This window comes from Nomia melanderi, chromosome 11 (genome assembly GCF_051020985.1).
Source record: "Nomia melanderi isolate GNS246 chromosome 11, iyNomMela1, whole genome shotgun sequence".
Taxonomy (NCBI): Eukaryota; Metazoa; Arthropoda; class Insecta; order Hymenoptera; family Halictidae; genus Nomia; species Nomia melanderi.
Window position 1 is genome coordinate 6,825,535 of NC_135009.1, and position 25,904 is coordinate 6,851,438.

General features: G+C 35.9%; 1 protein-coding gene and 1 non-coding gene across 6 annotated transcripts in view; one reads left to right on the plus strand and one right to left on the minus strand.

Moving 5' to 3' along the window:
• C3G (C3G guanyl-nucleotide exchange factor) overlaps positions 1-25,904 on the plus strand; it is a 102,301-nt gene that overhangs the window by 61,032 nt on the left and 15,365 nt on the right. For all 5 annotated transcript variants that reach the window (XM_031980979.2, XM_031980987.2, XM_031980985.2 and 2 more), the window contains 2 exons: positions 24,059-24,470; positions 24,928-25,152. In XM_031980979.2, coding sequence (XP_031836839.1) covers positions 24,059-24,470; positions 24,928-25,152 — 637 coding nt within the window. The remainder of the gene's footprint in view (positions 1-24,058; positions 24,471-24,927; positions 25,153-25,904) is intronic.
• On the minus strand, positions 11,939-12,011 carry TRNAV-UAC (transfer RNA valine (anticodon UAC)). The gene has a single exon. It is a non-coding gene; the product is annotated as a tRNA-Val (tRNA).

Below are 25,904 nucleotides of genomic sequence, written 5' to 3' on the forward strand. Positions count from 1 at the left end.
ACAGGTGAAACTTTATTCGAGGGAACAGAATGTCCATGGAAACGGGACACCGATGATCGCCGTTCCTTTTCGCGCGACCATTTCAGTGCAATTCGCTCGCAGCGATGCAATTACGGGGCTTTAATGTTCATGGAATACCACGGACCGTTTCCAGCTGGGAATTTCATGGTTCGATGGTGATATTAGTGAGCAAGGGATTGGTAGCGTTGGGCCGGGAGTAATGTCGTTCGCCGAATTAAGAGATCGATTGGATGTTTCCGAATCGCTCGCGCCGGACCTCTTCTACCCGGATATTTCCGTTGAGTGGATTTTAAGGGGAGATTTCACCTAGAAACGTCCTAAATATAGGAATTTTTTTGTTAATAACTATTAAGTGAAAACTGATTTTTTCTGGATGTGTAACAGTAATCTTCTGCTTCATATTTATTTATATTTATTTATATTTACTTTTCGTAAAAAATTCATTGTTGACTGACTTGATTGCAAACACTCAAACATCCGAAGACAAAAATTTTGGCGGATTTATAAACAGAAGTGTATCATCTAAAATATGGCGTAAGGATTTTAAGAAATTTTAATTTTTATGGAAATGGCAAGCATTTGAAATGCAAAAACCTGTTTTACTCCCAAGAATTAGCTTCAAATGTTTATAAAAAATGAAATAGTTGAGATATCGAAAAATCCGCACGTTACTGTTTAGATAATATATTTTTGTTTATAAGTCCATAAAAATTGTTGTCTTCGGAAGTTTCAGTGTTTGCAATCCAGTAGGCCCGCAATGGATATTTTACGACAAGTGTTTCCAAAGCTAGCGAATAATTACGCCATTTTGTAACATTTTGGTTTAGAAATGGTATAAATATAAAACAAAAGGTTACAGTTATATGCCCAGAAAAAATCTGAAGGTGTCACTTAATAGTTATTAACATGAAAATTCCTAAAGTTTACTTATATTTGGGACGTCTCTAGACCATCCCCTCTTGAAATGTTCGGATAACGGCGGACTATTGGATTCCCTGCGAAGATTATCTGGATATTTTTTTGTGATTATTTTGTGTAGCACGTAAATATAGCCGACAGTGCGTGACATCTGCCGTATTTCAAATATTTGAAATGGAAAAATGATTGTGAACCTTTTATGAATATTCGTTCGGTTCGTTAGGTGGAATTAGTAGAATTTGTATGAGAATCGACGATTTTTTTTACATTTACTTGTGAGAGAATATGAATGAGGAGAAAATTTTATGTAACGAGAATTGTCAAATAATAGTGAAGAAATAATTAAGAATTATAAAGTTGTGGAATATGGTGTTTAAATATAAAAATTACATTAATCGATATTTTATTACATACATTCATAATGCTGATGATTTAATAACAATCTCTTAAAGAATAATATTGGATTTGTTTAATGGCATTTGATATTTCTTTGAACTCTAAATGAACTTTATTGATCGAAGGATTATTTATAATAATACGTTTGATAAGAAATTTCTAAAGTAGAAAATAATATTTACAAGGTACTGTTATTCATAATAATTTTGTCGAACTTAAACTAACATATAAATTTTCTTTAATTTATTCCAGGTAATTTATTCAAATATAAAAACTTTAAATTGCATCTCTTAAAATAAAGTATATAGGGTTTGCTTGAACCTAACGTATCACTATTAATAATGTTGCCAACAATGTAATACAATTCTGATTTCTATTTAGATTTCACGGTATAATGTAAATCCACACTGTACCAAACAAAAAGGAATTATTCTTCGTAAATTTATATTTATGCTTCATGCATTCTGTATTAATATCGTTCGGATATGAAATATTGACAAGATAAAGTTCCAAGATTTTATAAGAATTTTTCATTTAACGGGTACAAATTCGAGGATTAAAATCAGATATGTATTTTACATTCGCGTTAAGTCGTTCTTTCCTCTGTTTACATTTTATTCGTGGAGCACAGAGAGAATTTCACGTTCCCTATTGTGAGTATTTCCCATAAAAATAGGTAAACGAAGGAATTCCAGGTAAATGTCTGAACATTCGTTAAAATGAAATGCATTCGCGGCCACGGTCGACAAATTAATACGATTACCGAGCGGCGGGATGCGATTAAATGGAGCATCGGTGTAAAACATTGTCGAACATTCCTTTGCATCCCGATTTTCGTTGCAATTTACTCTCGCATCATGGCCACGCAACGACTATGCCAGCCTGGTTGTCTGCAGCCCAAGAGAATTCTCGTCTCCGCCCAAGCGTTTCACGGTGTTTCATCGTATTTTGGCTGCCGATTTCGGCCTCGCTGACTAAATTTAGTTCGTTGTCCGAAGCCACCATCTTGGAATAATCCTCTTTCGGCGTTTAAGCTATTTCGAAAGCTCTTTAAGCCCGCCAACGGTTCTTCATATTTTCCCGAGGTTGCTCTACTGCGCGGCTTAAAAGTGTCGTGCGGAGAATCTTCATTCTGATTCGCGATAGCGTAATTCTTTGACGGTGTTCCTTTTTATGTTGCACGTATTTCGTTGTAAAGGTTGCACGTTTATCTTGCATTTATTAACCTCTTGCGCTGGAAATGAATTCCGAGATTTCGCGAAGTCTTCTGCGAAGGATTTTGTTTTCACCTATTTCACGCGGATATGGACATTAATCTTGTTTATTAACACTAAAACTACCAGATGGAACAAAATGATCTATTCCTGATGTCTTCTTTTTGCAATTATTAAAAAGATAACCAATGTTTCTCTGAGAAATTATTGTAGAAACTGATTCAGCACTATGCAAACTGAATTATAAATCAATTAAAGTCTCAATACATGCACTCTTGCAGTTTCTATACAGAAATTTCAAAAAGGCAATTTAATTGTTTGGTAGTTTTAGTGTTAATCATTTTGTATAGAATAGTATATTTGAAAGCAATTGTATGCGTAATGTAATAAGACTATCGATGTGTGTAAGATGTCATTAGCAGTTTTCGTTTGCAAGAGGTTAAGGGGTGTATTTGTAAATGTTAAGTAATTGTAGAATATATTAAAAGGAACATACAAATTATTGATTTCTTATTTTATTCGTTTCGCTTCTTGATTTGTAATATTTATTTTACTTTTAACCATTTCTTAACAACAAAAGAAACTATATATTTATTGTAGACGTTTATCTTTTCTGTTAAAGTTGATTATACGTTAGAGCACAATAAAAGTACTTTTGGATTGATACAAACTGAAGAATATTTATTAATGTTCAGTTTAAAGCTTTCATTTGTTAAATTTAATTTACAGGTCAGTTTAAAGCAAAGGGTCCATTACCAGATTGTAAAATCGAGAACAACAATCGTAATATTGCATATCCATTTCCGATATTTAAAAAATCTCATACTAACACAAAAAAAATTACGTATCTTGGTATAGAAACCGGCTTTAATGAAAATAGTCGATCATTTAGAATATGTACAGACTCGCGTGAAAACTGTTTCAGGTCAGTCCACAACTAGATCTCTGCAACTAGCTGATTTTTGCTCCATTAACCTTGCCACGTTTTTCTGGCCTTTTTGGACTCACTCTCCTTTCCATTTTCCTAGTATTTCGTTTGTTTATTTTTTCCCCTTAACTGAATTCTCATTTTGCCAGGGAGACTTTTAAATTTGAGAATAGTATAACAAAATTATTATTAAATCATACACTCCTACTTTCTCAATAATATTTTAAACTCTAAGGAAAGCTAAATACCGCAGCAGGATTAATTTTATATAACTCTTTACATTCGACAATTATCACGCCAGGCACCCTCATCATTTTCTAATGAAATATTAATTATATTCTTACAGGTAACATAAGTGTTAACAATACACGAATCAAAGGATAAAACAATTTCATTTCACGTACGATTACATTATATCAACTTTGATATTGAATAACAAACTTCATAATTTTCCTATATCAAACCAAACAGTTACTTATTTATTTTTTTAGACAAACATGTAATTCTTCTTCGTTTCGCTTTAGTCTTTCGTTAGAATATTTTATAATTTGGTCTGCATTTCACGAGTATACGCTCCATTATTTAATTTTATTGCGCGCACGATAAGAGATTTTTCAAGCTAAATTCCACACTAAACGGGTGGACATGCCATAACGCTCGACAACCGGCCGCTGTTGAAAGATGTAATATACTCCGACTATTGTCGAACTCTACAATTTCAACGTCTCTTTCTTTCCTATTCATAGTCCTTTTCTATATTCGAAACTTCAGTCGCTTATTATACGATTATGATCGTAATTATGTTTTAATCAGAAAAACATAAGAAACATGATGGTGAGTGTTCCTCAAAAGTCAAAACTGAAAAGGTTTGATTTTCGAGTTAAAGATCTCGTAAGCCTTTAACATTAGACCTACCGGACATTTAATATGATTAATAAGTAATCCTGGAAAAATTATAACAATGGATTTTTTTCAGTTTCTTCATATATAGATTACGCTATTGAAACGAAACTATTTATTTTTCAAATAATTTCGAACATTTAACGATTCTCAGACATCAATAATTACGAAATAAGAAAACTGAAACCCGTCATTTTCACTGGTGCGGTAATTGTAGTGTTAATGTTGTGAAACGCTTCGACTCTCAGTCGTTTCTCCTTCACTCGCATTATCCTTTTCTACGTCCATGCTAAAATCTTTTCTTGAAATGGATTCGATTCTACCCTTTCATAACCGCAACATTCCAGTGTCGTTGAGTTGTAGTTATCCGATTTTCACTGTATACCGAATAACAGTTCTGACTTATTTCGAGACCGACATCATAACTGTTTTCAATCCTTGCTTCGAATTCCGGCGAATTCCATTTTTTCCCCGGATCGAAATGTCGAGGCAGTTGAACAGCTTCGACCACTCCGGGTAGCTCTAGTGGCATAGTCTCCCCGTATTACGGGGCGGTGCAACAACCTCGCGGTTATTTTCGGGGTGGCTCGTGTCACGGAATGCACCGCGCGCGCGGTCCGCCCGTCGTGCCTTCGGGACACGCGTGTCCTGGAAAATTAACGGATTATTTGCCTGGAGGCGCGCAGATACACCGGCCCCAACCGACACTCTACCTGTCCGACGTGCTTGATCGCCGGCTGGACACACCACTGGCTTTTATACACGATGCAGCCAGCCGAAAACGCGTTTGGCAAACGCACACCATCGGCCGTTATCTCTTGGGGACTCTGTAGTCTAGATAGCTCCTCCCGTGACGATCCGATCGACCGAACGAAAACGTGCGAGCATATTTTATCGTCATGTTCGGTAAAGCCTTCCTTCGCGGGGGTGTTATAGTTTTGTTCTTAAACCTCCACTGCGGCGGTTTCTAAACTAGGAGGCGTGGACTAATGCAGAAGGAGGCGCGAAAAGTTATACTTTCAATTTTGGTTTCTCCATTTTTTATATTAGCCTATTGACTGTGTAATTTAATTTTAGGAAGTTTCTGGTAATGCTCAGAATGAAATGAAACAATTAAGTGTACACTCGTCTAACACAAGCCAAATGCATCTGTAATATATTTTAGGAAGGCTAAAGCAAAACGGCGAGGACTTTCTGTACATCTCACTGATCGCGATATAAAGTAAAGAATTATATGAAAATTTGAATCATTGATTTAATTTTACTCCTGCCTGTATGTTGCTTTCTCTGATATAGTGGAATAATGTGAAAATAACCGCGAGTGGGAGACGTGGAATTTGCTTTCAGTCCGAGATCTTAATCACGCGTGGGAGACGTTATTCCGAGCCAAGTGATTAATTATTACGAATAACATTGAATTCATACAATTTGAATGGAAATATTATTCCTCGGTTAGAAACGTTGTACCTTTATGCATTTTTTAATATTTCATTTTTACGTTAAGAAATAATTGTTTTCATTCCTGTTACAATTTCTCCTGGATTCTGTATAAGAATGGGAGTTGCAAATTGCAGAGCCCACTGATACGCTGGTACCAGTAGCTTGATCGTGTTCCCGTTGTAATCGCATGGTTAATTCAGCCGAACTGCTCAGAAACATGATACCCTAATTGTTTCTGGCAACGTATTCGACTTCGCCGCAACTTGCGCGGCCTCCCCTGCGCGTTCGCATCATGAGAAATACGGACTGTTCCGAAACCGCTTAGACAAAATAAATTAATCTAATCAAACTAGTTTAATTACTAGACTCGGGTGGGGAATTTGATAGAGTGAGAATGAGAGCGTCGTTTAAAATCGTTTATCTTTGATACCTGTTTATTAATTACCTCAATAGGCAACAACGTATATTTATAGAAATTCAGAAATTTGTAAACGTATTGAGGCAAACAGGAATTATTTAGAAAATTAAAAATAAATTGCAAATAACAAGCAATCTTTATATCCTCCTTTAATTATCAACAAATATTCCAACCATCATCGTCTATTCTATACTATTAAACGCATTGCTGACTGTGAATTTTACGCAGAAGCTATCCCATGTCACCGATTACTATTCCTCAATTAAATATGAAAGTGAAACAATCTAAATAAACTTCAATATACTTTATTTATACAGAATGAATTGAAATGAAACTTCAGATGTATCTTTTATACAGCTTTTAATATTTTGCGTTTGCAATATTTTGTATTGCTTTACGTTTCAAAAATTGAAATATCTAATACAAGTGCAAACACGAGTTAAGCCGTGACTGGTCGACAAAGTATTAACATTTTCGTATCTCTAAATGAAAGTTCTTCGACAAATTACAACCCAACCACTTCTTCCCTCAATTATCCCCGAAAAGCCAACCGCCAAAACAAAAATCCCCCGTCCTTCCACCCCAGCCATAATAATAATTTCGCAGAACGATATCAATGACAATGGTACAGCTTTCCATATCCACGATATCGATTCACCTTCCGCGTCCTTTTAATCAAGGAACGAGCCGGCAAAATCGTTTCAGGACACGTACTCGCGGGGGTAACTCGACACCGGCCGATCGCATGTACCTACATACGTACAATGCGGTGACTGTAACGGGGCGAACGAAACGCGAGAGAATGTCTCTGAGGGAATACTCGTGCATACGCGTACGTCGTCTAGAAAACGAACGAAAAAAGGAAGAAAGCGGCAACGAAAAAAAAGAAAGAAAAGAGTTCGTACGCACGCATACACGCACGGGAAATGGAAAAAGGGAAAAAGTATTGTTCGCGAGGGGAGAAAACGTCGAGCGTACCCAGCTGTGCGCGTGCACACACAGAAAACACGTGAGCGACACGAGACACGGGTTATCGTGGTCTGCGGTTATCGGATCTATACGCGCACAGCCGCGGTCTCATCGGCTTGGATCGAGACTGATGCGAAAAACGCGGATTCCCCGGGATATTAGTGGGATTCACGGGGAATCGAGGCGATGATCCTGGCCTAGGCAAACGATCTGACGCGAATTTCGAAGCTTGGACGTGAGTCTGCTTCGAAAGTGAATGTTCCGAGGCGATGATCGGGTTAGCCGATCGAGCATGTAATAACCGTTTGATTTTTTTGTCGATACTTGATGGAGCTTCATAGTTTGAGCTCGTTTCGTGAGTCTCTTGAAACCTAGCGGGGTAGTTTTGTGTGTAGCTTTGCGCGTGGGTTTGTGTTTGTTTAATCCTCTGTTGTGTCAATTCTTATGAGGAGTTAAAATAATATATGTAGCTGTTACTCTGTTTAAATGGTATGGTAATAAGATGAGTAAGAAAATATTAATAAACAATGTTATTTATTCAATTATTTGACTGTTCCCATATTGGAACTTTATACATATAAGGTACGAAATAACAAAAAATGTATATCGTGTATAAAATAAGTTAGTTTGAACGGAAACGGAATGCAGTGGAGAGTTAATACGTTGGCTGATATTCGTTTTTTTTGTTCAGAGTTAAAAATTCAAGGAAATTTTGAATTCATAATGATTCATAGAATGATTAGTCTGGTTATAATTCTAATTGCAATGTTAACAAACTGTGGAATATAAAACATATATGATTTATGTGGCTGCTTAGACAGAAGTAAATCATTCTAGGTATAACGCAAGATTTTTAAATTATTTTGAAATACAAGGAAATGATGGTCTGTTACAAGCATTAAACTTCGTTTTACGCTAAAAGATACCAAGATTTAAATGTAAATGAAAACTTTCGTGCTAACTTAAAAAAAAATTGATTTTGTTGGTTTTTTAATCTACAGAATTTTTACAAAGCTGGCATGAATGTATTTTTATTTTATATATAACAGTCTCCTTTAACACTGGGTGCAGTTTCATTGGACATACAGTTAAAGAAATATTAAAATCATCTATTTGCTTTAGGTTTTCAATTTGCATACCGCTTATATAATTATAATTCAAATTTTCAGTTCAGCAAATAACCTGTTTAATTTACACAGTTGTCCATCTCAATACTAACTCGTGGTTTGTTTTATAAAACAAATCAGTTATTTGATTTAGATCTGGGAATTACTCAATCATTGAAACAAATTTGAAGAAAATGACTCTTAAAAATTAAACAAAGCATAGAAGCACGTAACGTTGGAAATTCCCAAAATGGCTTCCCCTTGAGTTTCCGAGACCGCAGACCGCTGAACTATCTGTGGCAATATCATTTCCCCGTTTCAAAAAGTATTATTCCCGGGGACACGTTGTTTCAGTTTAATAAAGTTCAGTCGCCTCCGCATAGTTCCTTGCTGGCACTGGGCTGTGAGATGATCGCGATCGTACTTTGGCCCCCATCAGTAATCCAGAATCCATTAGTTCAGGTCGGAATAGTCGTTAACGAACTCGCGAATAATGAATTTCCAACCGGCTAAGGCAATTATTAGCCTTACTCGACCGAGACTCGCATATGTGGGTGCACGCCCACGTGTGGGTACGTGCGTGTGTGGGCGTGCCTGCTTTTCTGCTTTGTCAAATTGCTTAACCAGTCTCTGTCATGCCTGAATACACGAATCCGACATTCATAATCTCGAAAATTTCGTTCTTGGAATAGAAATTAAGCAATGGCAGAAAGAATGTCTTCTGGCTATCTTAAAATCTCGTAAAGTGATCTAAAGAAATTAATACTCATTGTTAGAAACATAAACTTCGTTTCTTGCTAAAAAATATCAACCTTAAATGTTTACAAAAATTCAGTAGGTTGAGATAAGGATTAGGAAGACAGGATTAGTATAATAATACTAATAGTAATAGTATTGTATGTAATAGTAATTAACACTTATATGAAAGATACATATTATTTATAATAGAACAACTATTTGGTTTAACCTTTTTTTGCAGATAATATTTTATAATCTCAAAAAGTTGGTTTCACGAATATAAATTCAATGACGGACAGAAAGAAATTTATTGTCGATCCAGAATCTTGAAAAGTAATAATTCTACATTCTCGAAAATTATAATTCAATGAATTTCTTGGCGCAAATACTTTATATTGAACTTTCATTTCTAATTGAAATATATATATATATAATCAAAACTCCTGGAACATTAATAATGTATTATTTATTAATGTAAATGATATCTCACAATTTCATTCTTGTTCCATCTAGTAAACCGTTATTAATAATAATGGCATGGCGTTGAGTCTGTATGTGTATTTATCATTTGTTTGACTGGATTTGCTGAACACCCCAATCGACGATTGTATTAATCAATGAATGAACTGAATGATGGAACAGTTCCCATGGTCCTTCATTTGTTTGTATTAAAATTCATGTTTCATTGGGATCATTATAATACTATTTCGAATAATCTCACGTGTTATTTCAGTAATTAATGATAGGTAATATCTACGTTACAATAATGATTAATATTAATTTGATTCGAAAATAGAAATATAATTAATGATATAAATACAAATTTATTTCGCCATTTCTTTCATAATTGCCATTACCAAAACTATATTACTCTTGATAATTTACTTAAAAAGTAACTATAGATAGATTTGTTATAAGTCTATATTTATTCTACAAGCTTAATATTAATTCCAGAAATACAACATTTAATTTTAATTCAATAGAAAATTATAATATCCACATTTATTAAATTAAATTCGAAATCTTCGTCATGAGTCTAGTAGTTCAAACACGCTATTATAAAGCAAGGGATTTAAAACTTTTTTAATTTCCGTGCCTTCTGAAATTGACAACGAAAACTTTAGCAAACTCTTAACAAGATAAAATGAACTATCCTTTTTGTACTATTAAGTAAAGTCCTTATTATATTGACACATTGAATGTTACGGTAGTCACCGATAACCAAATATCAGATTCCTAATTGCTTGGGAACAATTACAATAAAGAAAAGTGATATCGCATAAAAATATTTAGTAACGTATGTAACTAGATAATAATGTAATCTAATAATTACGATACCAAATCTTTAATAATTATTTCTAATATCCCTTGCCCTTTGTTACCCAAAAATACAATATATTATACTATACAGTATTAATAATTAGTAATATAATATTAATAAATATTCTATTATAATATTAACATTATAAAGAGTAATATCACACGAAACGCGAAAAATTGGTGCGATAATAAGCGTAATAAATAAATTTGACAAATGAATTACCTGGGCTTTTTTCACGGATGCAAGTGTTTAACCTGATTCATCGACTGAAAACCGGGGAATCTTGTGGACCGATTATACAAGCGGAACTCTTAACGACCCGTGGCTGTATTAATTAACAATTACAACAGCAAACGATGCCCCGGTAAACGTTAATGGGACCGGGATTCGAGTTTTGGGCCGTTTACACGTGTACGGGGGCAGTTCCGAACGAGTCGGCGCGAGGGGCCGCGTTTACTGACCGTGGTAAACAACGGAAACTCGGTTTAATTGTTTTATGGAAATCCACGGAATTTGCATAACTATTAGGTCGCCCCTTCGGACGATGCTCGTTCCCGCGAGAGGCTGTCAATCGATCATTAACGCGAACTTCCACTGACTTACGCAATGGATGACCCTTAGCTTCCTTCATAATAATTTTGGGGATGTTAACCCTTTGCCCTACGATTTATTTCTCAACTATAATCGATACATCTACTTGGTCATTAATAGTTCATTAAGAAAAAAAAGAATTCTAGGCATATTTTAGGTCCATGTCTGTTTTAAAATATAACTGATAACAGCAAGATAACATTTCATTTGAATTCAAAAGAATCGAGTAATATTTATGTTTGTTAAATTCTGGTTGAAATCTTCACTATGAGTTTGATACGTTATTGTAAAGCAAAGGGTTAATGAACGATGAATGTTAATGAAAAAGTACTTATAGATAGTTTATGTTATTATGAGAAATAAATGAAGCCGAACGTTGTGTAAATTGATTCTTATGGAACATTTATACGTGTGTCTTCTTATTTTTTTTATATTTCTATGTTCGTACACTTTTATGTTCGTATTCTTTGCTTTATAAATACTTAATTAAATATGTTTTATAGAATATTTTATTTATTTTTCATTTCTTTCCTGAACGATTACAATAAATGAAACCGAAGTCAGGGTGTATTAAATTTAAATAATTTCGGAAAATTTTTATTGCAAATTCATCAGGCTTCACAGATTACAAACAGTAATGATAATCAAACTATCAATTTTTATAGAAATGTAAATTCTTATTCGTAATTTCTCAAAAAAGAGAATTGCGTAGAAAATTATTTTTGCTGTAAAGGAATTATCTTATTAAATATCCGTAAAATTATTCTTTTTTTTTTGTTATATTTTAAAAGCATGCAAGATTGTTCATTCGTAGTGTAACTTTACAAGTTTTAAATCAGCACGCATGAAATAGGTGTAATATTATTGTTGAGCGAAAATTGTGAAAAAGTAGTAAATAAAATTCATTGAAGACTGAAAGTACAAGTACTGAAATGTGGTTGTTTTTTTATTTTTATCAAATTTATGGATAAAAAAATATGGTTCCGGCCGGGATCGAACTGGCGACCTTCTGCGTGTAAAGCAGACGTGATAACCGCTACACCACGGAACCGCTATGGAGAAACGTATGAAATACTAATTTTTACCGTTAATAATAGAAATAAATACAGTTCGAAAATGTTGTTGTAAAAATTTTATTATTTTTGTGTAGTTAAATCATGTGTCTACATATGATATGTAGCATCCTTTTTTTCTAATTATAGCTAATTGTATATTAAAATCTATACAAACTTATTTATACTATTACAAAGGAAAATAAAAAAGTTGAAGTCAATTAATTAATTATAAATAATTCGTAATTTTTGTAGCATTAAATATTAATGATTTGCAGTAAAAACATTTGGGTATCAAATGTTGCTATATTATTATTATTCAAGAAGAATGGACACTGGTTTTTTTTTGTAGCTACAAATTGTAAATATTTTATTGTCTTCAAATTTCGTCTAAAGAGTTTGATGAGATTTGATCAATGTTTATTAAAAGTTTATACAGTGTATTGTATTTTACTGCATAGAATTTACTACAAATGGACAAAACCATTTGCGGTCCAGTCATAACGGTAACAATGCACTTTATTCTTCGCAAACGTCTCTGTGCCATTGATAACAATTCGAAATTTCGAACAGAACGTGTGTCACGTTTAAAAAAAAATGAACGGAAGGGTGCACGTACCCGTGAGGATTCATCGGATCAGTTGATTGCAGGCTAGCGGTTCGTTAGAGGGTTTAATGGCTCGTTTTGCGAGAGGCCTTCGGCAATCAAAGCGGAATCAAAGATGAGAGCGTGGAATATATTTCGCTCAGGATTTTATAATAACATACGCATAGCTCGCATTCAAAAGTACATATATAAATGTGTACAAACGAAGACGTGTGCATTCGGTTTTCCCATTAAGTTTCTCAAAATTAAATCTTCCTAGAATAAAAAATAATTTGCTAGCTTAAAAAATGGAACAATAAATAAGTTCGGTCTTCTATAAGTTCTAAGACGTTGGACTAAATATATTCTTCATTCACAATTTCGAGAGTGATTCACAATTACAATACATTTATTGAGAATTTGTTATTTAAAATATATACTTAACACAACTTTAACTTCTCTCTCAATGAAAAATATACTTAAGAACACAATAATTTTATAACGTATTATAATTATACTGTGTTTCGAATACTGTACACAAGTAAAACTGAAAAACTACTTCGTCCTGATCAATAGTAATACACATCTACTAAACACAAAATTCCTTTATCTTTCAGCATCTAATTTATCATTCGTGCACAAATCAAAATGAAAAACTACTTCTTGATTATGAACGCCGGCACATACCTATTATCTCGAAAATTCCGTTATCATTCAGCACCCAGCTACCACTATCATTCGTGCACTTCGAACCTCAAAAACCACTTCGCCATTGTCAATACTAACACATATCTATTAAACACAAAATTCCATTACTTATTAGCACCCAGTTATCACTGAAGCAACTCTGCCAACAGTTATCACTATCAGAATCGCAAGGCGAGAGAGTTAATCTTGATGAAAATCGGCGCAAGTGACTTCGATATGCTCCCCAATAACTAAGGGTGTCATATTTACCCATAGATCACACGTATTCATAGTTCAAAGAATGTTTGATCAGCGTCGCTCGCTGATGCAGGATCTCCGCTCAGCCATCACCGTCCAATCCACTTTCGGCGGTGGCTCGGAGTGGCCGAAACCCGCGATTAGAATCCCGAACAGGTGCATTTCGCTCGGATTCGACGGGAACGATTACGATCGGCGAGCCCCTGGTTGCCTTTATGGTGGACGCTCGCATTGACGGTGTGCCCGTGGCGCGCACAGAAGCTCTCTCCATCTATTTAGGCGGGCGATTGTGCTCTCGTACCGGCGGCGAGAAGCTTTCACGGTGATGAATGGTTGGCCGCGGCGCGATTAAAGGGACATACGTGGAAAGTTATCGCAGCCGGTGCATTCTCTAGCATGCTGCGCCCCCGCGATAACGATGAAAAGACGAGCCCGCACGATGACAGCTCGCGACGACGCGCTCGCTGGACTGTATAACCCGTTGGAATACTTGTAGCGGATATTTTAACCCTTTGTATTCGACAAATTTTCTGATAAATACACCTGATCCTTGATCCAGACGGACTTTCTTTACGCGAGTCTCTGTTTTATGGGCAAATCAGATCACTATGTGGTCGTTTTAACGCGTGTTCTTAACCCATTCGCATCATGTTTAAATACCGTTGTGAGAAATAAAAAATGAAATTTTTAAATAATCTTGTAAAATCAAGCAGTAAACATTTTTCTCCGATTATATAATTTTTCAGTAGCCATTTGATTTGATACAGCAAAATTATAGAGTTAGAGACTTTATTTTTCTTTTCTTTCTTTATTTAAATATTGATTGTCCGTTAATTTCACTTTATTCATATTTCTATGTTTCTTTCCTTTGTTTTGTCATGTTTATACCATTTTTATACCATTTCTAGTTACCGTGAAACATGCGAGGTAAAGGAGCATGAAAATGAAGTAAAGTGAACGCATCAAATTCAAAGTTCAGTCACGCCTCCCAATTAATTCAACTGCCGGGGGTTCTGTAGCAAGCGAAAATAAACTTTTCTATCCCAGAACAATTTCCGGGAGTTTCGCGTGCGAACCCTTTATCGTGTCTTATCGCGATTGTTTTATTCGGGCGTCTCGCTTCGTTAATTTGTAATGTCGCGAGCAGGTGACGGCTGTTATTTGGCGTGGAGTGAATAGCGGAGAAAACCTTAGCGTGCGCGGTAATTGTATTTAGTTAACGCTGGAAGCGGTGAATTGGCGTACAAAAACGCATTCCATTGTTGTTTGTTTGATACACAACGGAAACGAGGGATGCGTTTCAATGTGAAATGAATTTGTAATTTGTTGGACGAAAAGGCATCTGAATTCATTTCCGCATCTATTATGCAGAATATTTACTCATTATTATTTAACAATTCTCAGTTTAATCATTCCTTTAAAGTGCCACCCGTTTGCTCAAGGAAATTGCAACATTCAAAATTCACAACAAACATATTGGTGATTTCTCAGTTAATAGAGCTGTAATATTTCGATAAAAGTATATGTAATATCACGACGTAAACGATTCGATGATTACATTTATTTTAAAGCATAACGATTTATAGAAATTTATATTTATTAAAATAATAAACAACATTATTAAACTTTTATTTAAATCAAATGGAACAGTATTATCATTTCGCGAAGATGATCCGTAGACTCTCTAAAGTCTGATAAAATATATATGTCATGGACTATCATGAAAACTGTATATTTTTCAAAAAAATATGGTTATAATATTCGTTTATTATAATTGAAATACAATTACAGCTATTATATAACATTAGCTACCACTGAACGAAGAAGATTCATGATTCTAGGCTTCAACCCCGCGGTTAAGGGAGGGTTGAATTGGATCAGCCCAAAGCGCGTCGTTTCCTCGATAAAAAACGAAGGAATAATAAAGAAGCAAAAAAGAGCTGTTCCGAGACCGTTCATCGGATGGTTTGCAAATAAACGCGTCTAGGACGGAGCGAGGTTGGTCGAATCGCGTCCCTCCCATAGAGGAGCCTATGGGAACCGAGCGTGTTCCGTGAATCCAGTCAATCACGGCAATTTACATCCACCCGCTCCACCCTCCCCTATCTCTGTCCTCTTCGCGGCAGTATCCTCCGCGTTTTCTATTATCTCTGTCGACCAGTCGAACCGTACCTTTAGCGCAAATCACGTCTGATTGAGGTTTCAATCGGAATTCGTGAATAGAACTTGATTTACTGGCGCGCGCGTACACAGCGGCGCGGCGGGGTTGCTTGCTGGTTGCTTGCTCGGTTGCTTGTTCCCCATCGCTGCCGGACGCGGCCACCGAAGATCACTGTTCTACCCTTCCGTGTGTTTACGTTGGGAATAGCTTGTTAATGATTCGAGGACGAAATTATTAATTGGCGGCCTGAAGTGGAAGCTCCGCCGTCGGTTAATTAACGGATATTCGATTCGCGTTTGTAAGAGCAGGGCGGCTTTGCGATAGGGTTGCATCCGACTCGTCAGTGGGAACCCACGGCTCCGAATTACCCGAGATACTCGTATCCTGCGAATTATTCGCCGAAAATACTTTGTTAGACACGATGAAAGTAATGAACGAATGATAATTGAAAGGATCGTCTGCTGATTTAGCTAGCTTGGGTATATATGAAAATTGAGAAATTTGATTTGAAATTGAAGATTGAAAAGTAGGTTGATTGAAATGATGATTGGGTTTTTCGATTTTGTTGAGGCTATTTGAGAATAGGGAAGTATCGATTTATTTGGTGTAATAGTTTGAAAGTTGGTGATGTAATCTCCAAAGATTTATTATTAAATGTGATAAGGTTCTACTGTGTGTGAAATGAGAATGAAAATGGGGAATATCGTTTTATTGCGAACAACGAGTACCTGAATTGTGTCTCTATTTTTAAATTTACGATAAAATTGCAATCTTTTGCAATCTCAGAAATCTGCGAACATAATTGTAAGAAATGATTCAAGAAGTAACAAAGTCGGATGTCGTATGTTACTAAATATATCTATATATTTTTTATTAATTCCACTATTGTATTTACAATCTTTCAAGATCAGCCAATAGATAAATATTGTACATATAGTTACTTTTATTAATATTATCACCACCGAGTATCAATATAATTCACACATAATCCTTACAAAAATTACAACAAACAAATTTCTTAAATTCCCATTGACATTTAATATAGTATCCAAGTTACACCATCAGCTTCCAAAATAAACTCATAATACTTTCATAACATCAAATAACTGCAAACTAAAATATCTGAAATCAGTAATTTAGATTCTAACATGAACATAAGCTCCACCATTAACAAATATAGTACGGAATAAAATCAAGCTACGTATCAAACGAACACAAACACGCATTTTCCAAGGCATCGCAGCAAATCAAGTCGACACACCATAACGAAAAAACACGCGCAGTTCCCCCTGCTTCATTTTCATTCAGACGTCCCCGGTCCCGCATATTCGATGAAAGGCCATACATCCGGATTACTCGGATCATAAATCCATTTATTGTAATCGACGCATACACGCATATACACCAGGAGGAAAAATTGCACCCGAGAACCGGCTACCGATTCGCTGGCGTTTAGCGCCATCCGCGAACGTTGCAACGATCCGAGCATTATGAAACGTGCCGCGCCGCGCCGCGGGGCGGAGAGGAGAGAGAGAGAGAGAGAGAAAGAATATTTCAACGTCGATGCCACGGGACACGGGGGGAGGCAGCAAAAAAATATTTCAATGCCGGACCGGTTGCTATCGAGGCTCGGTTGCGCTCAGCTCTCAGCGAAGGTGTGCGCGCTTTCGCGAAAATGTTTGATCGAATCGGATCCGTTGCCGTTTATTAATCACGAGTGTTCCGCAAACTTCGATACCGGCGGAATTCTGAGCGCGAAAAACGTTCCGCGCAAACTTCGCGCTCGCCAGGCGCATTTCGCGGAATAATGATCGCACTCGCGTGTATGCGTGGACACGAGTGGATTTTAAATGGATATCGACCCACTAAAATTATAATGCATCCGTGCGCGACGCACGCTTATAGCATCGCGTTGACGGGAAACAAATGGCCCTTTGAACGCAAATTTACTATTATGCTTAATTACGGAGTTCGGCTCAGCCGGGGCGCTCGTTAATTGATGAAACTCGCTGTTGCGGCCTGTGTTTACTTTAATTTATTCGCTTCGTTTATGTACTAATTAATTTCCTAGTTCCCCGTTGGTCGTTGTTAGATACCGTTTTATAATGCGTTCAACGTATTCCGAATATTTGACGGTGTTTTTGAAGTTTGTTCGATGTTCACCCTTTACCCTTTGGATACTTTCAGTTGAAACGTTCCGTGGACGGAATATTTGTTTGCTTAGCTTGCCGTCTGAAGATCGGTGAACTATGTTAATTCATACGAGGCGTAATTAACGCTAAAACTACCGGATGGGTCGAAATAACCTTTTCCTGAGTTCTTTGTTTTGTAATGATTAAAAATACAACAGATGTTTCTCGGAGAAGTTGTTGAAGAAATTGATTTGGCAATACGCAAACTGAATTATAAATCAATTAAAGTCTTAGTAGATGAATTCTTGGAGTCTCTATAGAAGAATTTCAAAAGGTCAATTTAACTGCTCGGTAGTTTTAGTGTTAAGTTGTAATTATAATTCCTCAATTTCGCCAAATTGAATAATGGTAAGAAACGCGTATATTAACTCTTTGCCTTATGACATCGTGCCAGATTCGCGATGAAAGTTTCCGAGCGAATTTTACAAATCTGCACGTTACTTTTTCGAATATAAGAAGTCAAAAAATAAGTGTCAAATTCTTTACTTGTTGTAGTAAATAATTAACCTTCTAATAGTGGGCAATGCGCAATCTATGATGTGTACACTTTTTTTTTAATTCTAGTGTTAATTTACCTACAGGCTTATATTTTTAACTGTATCACACTCAAAGACACATTTAATGATAAATATGATCTTTTTATCATCAACTATTTTTATTACGCTTGTTCGTACTGTATTATAATTCTTTTTTGCAATAAATCACTACAAGCTTCCATCTGCATTTCTGAAATTCCACACATCTGGAGAGTCAACGATAAAGTGGGTTTATCGAACAGTTTTGAAAAAAATCATAGATTTAGAGATTAATCTCATATACTTATAATTGTTACCACATAAATGCATCCGCAGAAAATATCCAGTTAACTGTATTTGACGAGTATACACGTCATCTTAAAGCTTGGAATAATTCTTTCAACGATGAATTCTTTAATTTCTTACATAAACATGTTATTCCTCTTTGTTTTGCTTTGGTGTTTCATTAAAATATATCCTACACGCATTCGTCCTGTGCTTGACGTGTACGGATCATTTTTTCATTTTATTGCGCGCAAAACGAGAGATTTTTCAAACGAAATTTCACAGTTAACAGGTTGAAGGGTTGAAAACGCGCCGACTCCGGAAACAATAATTAAAAACGCTGTTCGCTATAATAACAACGAAACAAATTTTTTCAATTATCTTAACGAAGAACTCCCTGGAAAAACATTAAAGTTGACAGAGCGTGACTCGTATTTTCATTCACGAAACATCCCTCCGAATTATTACCCTCGGCTGTTATTGTTTAATATTTGCCCAAGAACCGGTGCGGCGCGGCATCGATCCAAGCGAGCCAAAAAATAAAACGGGAAGGAAAAGCGAAAATCGTTTCGAGCCTCGCCAGTAAATCCGGCCAGCGAATCTGTGAAATTATTAAAACCTGCGAACCCGACCGGCAGTTTTGAGTATCAATATTTACCCGTGTTGTTTGCCGCACTCGCGCGCACAGCATTTCCTGTTTCGTACGAGCGATCGCGATGAAAGTGATCAGTCTCCACCCGAATTTTGTTTATCCGATTTTTCTCTCTCTGCTTTCTTTGTTATTTTTTTATTTTCACCAGCGTAACCAGTTAAAACTCGAAACGATGCCTGACAGTCGGTCAATTAACGGCCGCGCGCGAAATTTTATGGTTGTCAACGTTCACAGGCGCAACGCGACGCGATTCGTTTTCTGGATTCGCTTCGCGGAGCGATGTTTTAATGAAAGCCTCATTAAACTAGTCGTTTCTGCCATTTACTACCGGGCCGCCGCCATATTGATCTCGCCCGATCGTTTGTAACAGACTCAGATATATCGGTTTTTGAATAATTGTGCCCGTCGCGCTCGCGAGCGACGCATCGAACTTTAACGAATGCCCTTCAGCTCCCTGCGGGTAATAATTATTTTGCCGTGCGCGTAATTAATTTTTGCCGGAATGTACTGTGCTGGTAATACCGTTGCGTGAAGGTTGCATGCAGTTCGTTTCGTTTGGCAAAACTGCTTGTCTACCTGTTAACGAGTCACTGATTTCTTTAACCTGTTAATTGTAGAATTTAGATTCGAAAATCTCTTATTGCATGCGCAATAAAATCGAACAATAAAGTGTACACTCGTCAAAGGCAGGGGGAAAATGCACCTATAATATATTCTAATGATAAACTAAAACAAAACGAAGAAGAATGACGTGTTCATCGCAAAAAATTCATCGTTGAAGAAATTAGTACTATTTTGCGTTTCAAGATGACCTGTATACTCGCCGAACGCGGTTAACCGGTTAAGCTGTTAGGAATTTATTAAATTGCGACGAATTTTGTTAGTATTTAGTCTTCAAATCGATAATATTGAAGTAATAAGTGGTTTTTAAAAGTTATAAAAATAATGAATATATGCAGTCGGTTAATGATCATTTCATTGAGAAATATTGAAAAACTTAGTAACTTAGAGTAAAAACAACAATAATACGTATTAAAATATTATTAACTAAGTACAACGCACATTGCAAAAATAATAATCTAAATATACCATTTATCTGACGAAAAAAATTCGATAAAATGTTAAAAGAATCATTTTTTCGTAAATGAGACTATCATATCTTGTAATAAAAGAAACCTATTTATTCTTAATTTCCAATTCCTGTATCAATGTGATTGCCAACGAAATCGATATCACAGTAATTTTTATAAATAAATAAATAAAAAAACAAGTAATAACTTCTGGTACTTTCAGTTTCAAAACGAAAAGAAATATTCCTGAACAAGGTAAATAATCATTCGAACAATGTCGAAAGCAAATCCGGAATTCCATTAAATTACAAAAGTCCTCGTAACAGAGAACAAAAAATGAATGGGAAGAGGTAAAGTTTTACAGAGGAGAGGTATTTCAGTGTTCGGTGACAGGATTACGCGCGCCACTGGACACGACAATAAACCGGAAGAAAATAATGGTACTTACGATTTACTGGCTGGACGCAACGATAAAGGAGAAGCTACGGCGCTCGTATCGCACGTCGGACACACCGGTGTGCCATTGCACTTTTAATTTGTAAACACGCGTCCGATACGAACTTTGCGAAATCAAATGGAAAGAGAAGGAATATGGAAATGAGAGGAAACACTACGACGACATCACGCAACATGCTTCACGCGCGTATCGACGCATTCTCCAACCAGTTAATCGTTTTTGACGAGTATACGCGTAATCTTAAAACGCAAAATGGCACTGATTTCTTCAACGATGAATTATGTATTTTCTCACATAAACATGTAATTCCTTTTCGTTTTGTATTAGTTTATCGTTAGAATATATTATAGGTGCATTTGCCCTGCCATTAACCAGTATACACTTTATTGTTCGATTTTATTGCGTGAACAATCAGGTGTTTTTCAAACTAAATTCTACGGTTAACAGGTTAAATGTTCTTTTAAAGCTACAGAAATTAGAGGAAAAGCACTTCTTCTGAGAAGTACTTTTTTCTAGTTTTTTATTAAATATTATTGCTATAGCCGTCACGCGCTAGAATGTAAACAAACATTTTACGGTTATAGCTGCCACTTGCGTCAACGTGTTGAATGCGAAAGTGTGGAATCTAAAAGAAATCGATTTTTTTGAAATGCTAGATCGAAATCTCCCTTTAAACGCTGCGAGGAAAACTGTTTGGAACAATGAGCAAGGGGCAGTTCGTATTTCTTTCTGTTATCGGTTGCAACTCGAGAGCGTTGCACTGTTTATTGCACGCGAAGCAGCGACCCGATATCCGAAATCGTGTCTTAAGTTACGATTGCCGTGCATGGCTGAGTAAATTCCGTTGGTAAAAGCTTTTTCACCAAAAATTCGCGCTTCTTATGGGACGGGATAACACCGACCAGACAAGTTTATCCGGTTTTTCTTTTTCAGTCATTCTTTTGTGAAACTTATTGTATAAAATATTTTTGAATTTTGATTATTGAGAATGCATAGAAATAACATAATTTATCGTTTTATTTATTTATATTATTTTAAATAGACATGAAATGAGTATTATAGTTTAATACTACGAATTTTATACATTTCTAGTACACTTCATTGCTTTCAAAATTCAATATAGATAATAAACTTGATGTCCAATGAAACTTTTATTTGTCATCAGAATCTGATGATGAATCGAATAAATAAACTCTTTTTTTAAATTAATATCTCGTAAACTTCTTTATAAAAATCTTCATTTGTATACAGTAATCCACAATCTATAATAGCAATTATACTTTTTAATTTATTTTGGAACTAACTTTCTTCTCATTTGAATAATCCAAAACAATTCATAATTCTTAAAATCAGTTTACGTACAGAACTGATTTATTGAATCCTTCTACATAAACATATTCAATGTATACCTGCTCGCATGAATTGCCATTAGGCTATTCCCCGCGAAATCTGTTTTTCCGGGTGCATAACAAGCAGTCTGACTCCGACAGCCCCGTAACGAGCGAAGTTTCCTGCTTTTAAGCAAAGGAGTCTTCGGGCACCCTCAAGGAATTATGTGAGGTTTAATTTCGAAATCCTTTGCAGACGAAGAACAAACACGAAAGGGGGAGGGGAAGGGTTATACCCGGCCAACTCTGCTGTAAATGTGTTCATCTTCAGGGTTTAACTTTACTTAACTCGGGTTAACGTTAAGTGACAGCAGCAACCGAGCTGCGAAACAGTTTAGCATCTGTTTTAGTTGCTCCGGAAACTCCCGGATAGTTTGAAAAATATAATTCCCGCTGCTTTGGCTTCTACATGCCGTGTACAGAATTATGTTTTTCACTTAACACTTTGACTGCCAAGTAAACACTTGTCAAAACTATGAAATCGAAACTGTTTTCTTGGTAAAACAGATATTGAAAAGTCGAAATTCTTCGTAACGATTGCTCTGTTATCTTTCTTATGTCACGTGCATCCGAAAAACAGGTCGTTCGATACGTCATCAAGAACATTAATATTTACGTTTACGTACAAAATGGTGTGACGTGGCAACCAAAGTGTGAAAAGAATTTCTTTAAGAGAAGTATTTCTTATATTAATGTTTTTCATGAAAGGTTTACAAGAATTTTAGGATTCTTCATAGAATTATTCATATTTTGACAATTCTTTTATTTTGTTTATTATACAGTAATTAACTCTTTTATTACTACACGTGATTAATATTACCTGGAAAAATTTCATATTCCCGAACAATAATTCTGGATGCGTTTACTTTTATTATTCTGACAAGACTTTTTGTCAAATTTGTCATATATTCATTTAACAAACTTGTACAAAAATCCAATAGCTTGAATAATACGACAATTGTAACATCTCTTACTACCTGTTCGCGACAAAGTAGATTCTCAGCTCAACTATGTGTAGTACATAGGAATAGTATACTGGGAGCCATTTTTGTCCTAGCGAAAAGTTTATAAATTATAAATAAGCCGGTTTACTATGTTCTGAACTGTATTTTCGTATACCTTGCTTATATGACCCACCCCATGTAAATCATATGCGTTACATCTTCTCCGTCCAAAACACATTCTCAAGTATACTGATTCGCCAGATTACTGATTTCATACATACACTATGACATCCAGGCTGTCCTATTTGAACATACAGTTAATAGAATTTAACCCTGCTGCGTTTTTCAACTAATTGTTTATATTTATATATTTCTTTATACCTTTCGACTATATTGCATTTTTATTTCCTTAATATCATTACGTTTTATTCCATCATATTCCATCTAATAACGTTCTCTTTTTCTCAATGATACTTCCGAATTTCAGAAAAGTCTAAAACAACCCTTATTAATCTAGATATTCCTAATTTTTTAATTATACGTCAACCATCAAATTTACACATCTTTCTCTTACCCTCTACCCTCAAACTATATTATCACATAAAATAAGATTCTCCCCAGCTTTACTTCAAGCACACCCGCGAAACCGGTTTACGTAAACACAATATTTCCCTATAATTATAACCCATTCATCTCTATTCTAAACTGCATTATACAGAGTTTCGTTTGCCTACCAGGAACTCTCTCCCATAAAGGATTAAAGCAAAACACCCCGCGCATGTATACACGTACACAGAAGCGGCCTAGTATTTGCGTTAGCTAACGAAGCAAACAACGTTCGTTTGTTTCAGAAGTAGAGGAGCGGTCCGGCGGGAAGGCGCGCGGCGGTAAACTAGCGCGTCGTGCGCGCTCCTTCAAGGAGGACTTCCTGGAGAAGCTCTCCCAGATGCGTTCCCCAGGCAGCGGCAGTGGCAGCGGCGGTGGGGGCAGCGGGGCGGCTACGAGGGCGGCTTCACCCTCCTCGCCGCGAACGCCGCGGGACAAGAACGCGCCCGGGTGCACCGAAACCGCAGCCACCATCGACAAGAACCCCATCCGAGATCTGCACATCCACGTGCGGCAGGTGCAGCTGGCGTTGCTCCACTTCAGGGACGTGGTGTCCAAGAAGAAGCTCGAGATGTTGCCGGGGAACGGCACCATCGTCCTCGACACCGTCACCACGATACACACCGTGCTGAAGTCCTATCTACTTTACGAGAATAGGTGATTGGTGATCACTGATTTCGATTCAACCCTTTGCACTCGTATGTCATGCTGGGGATGGCAATACAAATTTGTTATGGAACGTTGGAAATTATTTTAAAAAGTACCACACTTTAAATTCTATAATTGTTCCATTAAACTTTAAACAGGGTTTAATACTAAAATTACTGGGCAGTAAAATTTATTTCCCTTCATTCTTCTATGGATATTAAAAAAGTGTGTATTGATTGGGATTTTCATTGGCTTATATCTTAATTCGTACATCATCAAATCAGGTTACTTAGTCATTTCTCTGAGAAACGCTTCTATCTTTTCAATGATCCTAAAAGAAGACATCAGGAATAGGTCATTTTGACCTGTCTTGTAGCCTAAGTGTTAAAGAACCTAGGAGACGTTCTCGATGTTAGAGTATTTATTACGAGTCCTTTTTACAAATTATTTTATTGTCTTGTTACAGCTCCACTCTGGGTTCAGCGACGAATCAAGTGTATCAAGCACTAGCGCAATTGTTAAAGCTCTGTGACGATGTGTTGCTGCACGGCGATCAGTCATCGGCGTTGGACACTGAGAATGTGACGCACATCATAGGATTAGTTGAAGAAGCTGTGAAAAATTTGGTTGCTCTGGCGAACGAGAAGATCGCCAACAGACAGAAACCTGCAGCTGTCCCTGCTAATAACAGGTATATCAATTTTCTCCGATGGTCTTCATCCTCGGATTGTTTAGGGAAACATAGACTACTGGAAATGTTTATTAGCATCACTGAAATATTTAATATCTTAGCTTTTATGGCGCACTTAATTATAATATTTAGAATTTTCGTTCTTGTTATTTAGATTTCTTTGTTTTACCGTTGATCGACTCGAGGAATCGTATTAGATTATTTTGAAGTAAGCTGCTCTGCATCTTATTGTTAGTTCTCTAATTTCAAGAAATTAAATAATGAAATTTGGACTTGAACAGTTATTTAGTATAAGTATTATTTTTATTAAAAGTATGTTTATTTGAAAATGTTAAAAAACTGGGTAGTACAGTCTATAAGCAATGTAAACTAATTAACTGTATCAAGAAGACAAATAAAGAAAAGTCATTAAGATTAAAAACATATACGTAATAAAAAAAATACTTAGAAAATTAATATTATTTGTGACAATTCTCTTTTTACATGTCTTTTTCATTCACTATATATTCACCGTGTAAAACGAGTTTAGACATAACAAACACGGTACAATCTTGTAATACATATTCATAATATCTGAAAAAATATGCCATGTCTAAATTGTTTCCGTTTTCTAAATTAAAATTAATATAAATTTTCTTACAAAAATTGCAATCATGTGAAAAGAAAATTCAGAGCACAAGTCGAATATTAATTATTGAAGACTATTTTATTAATGAATTTGTGTGATACGATAAATGTTACCAGTAGCATAA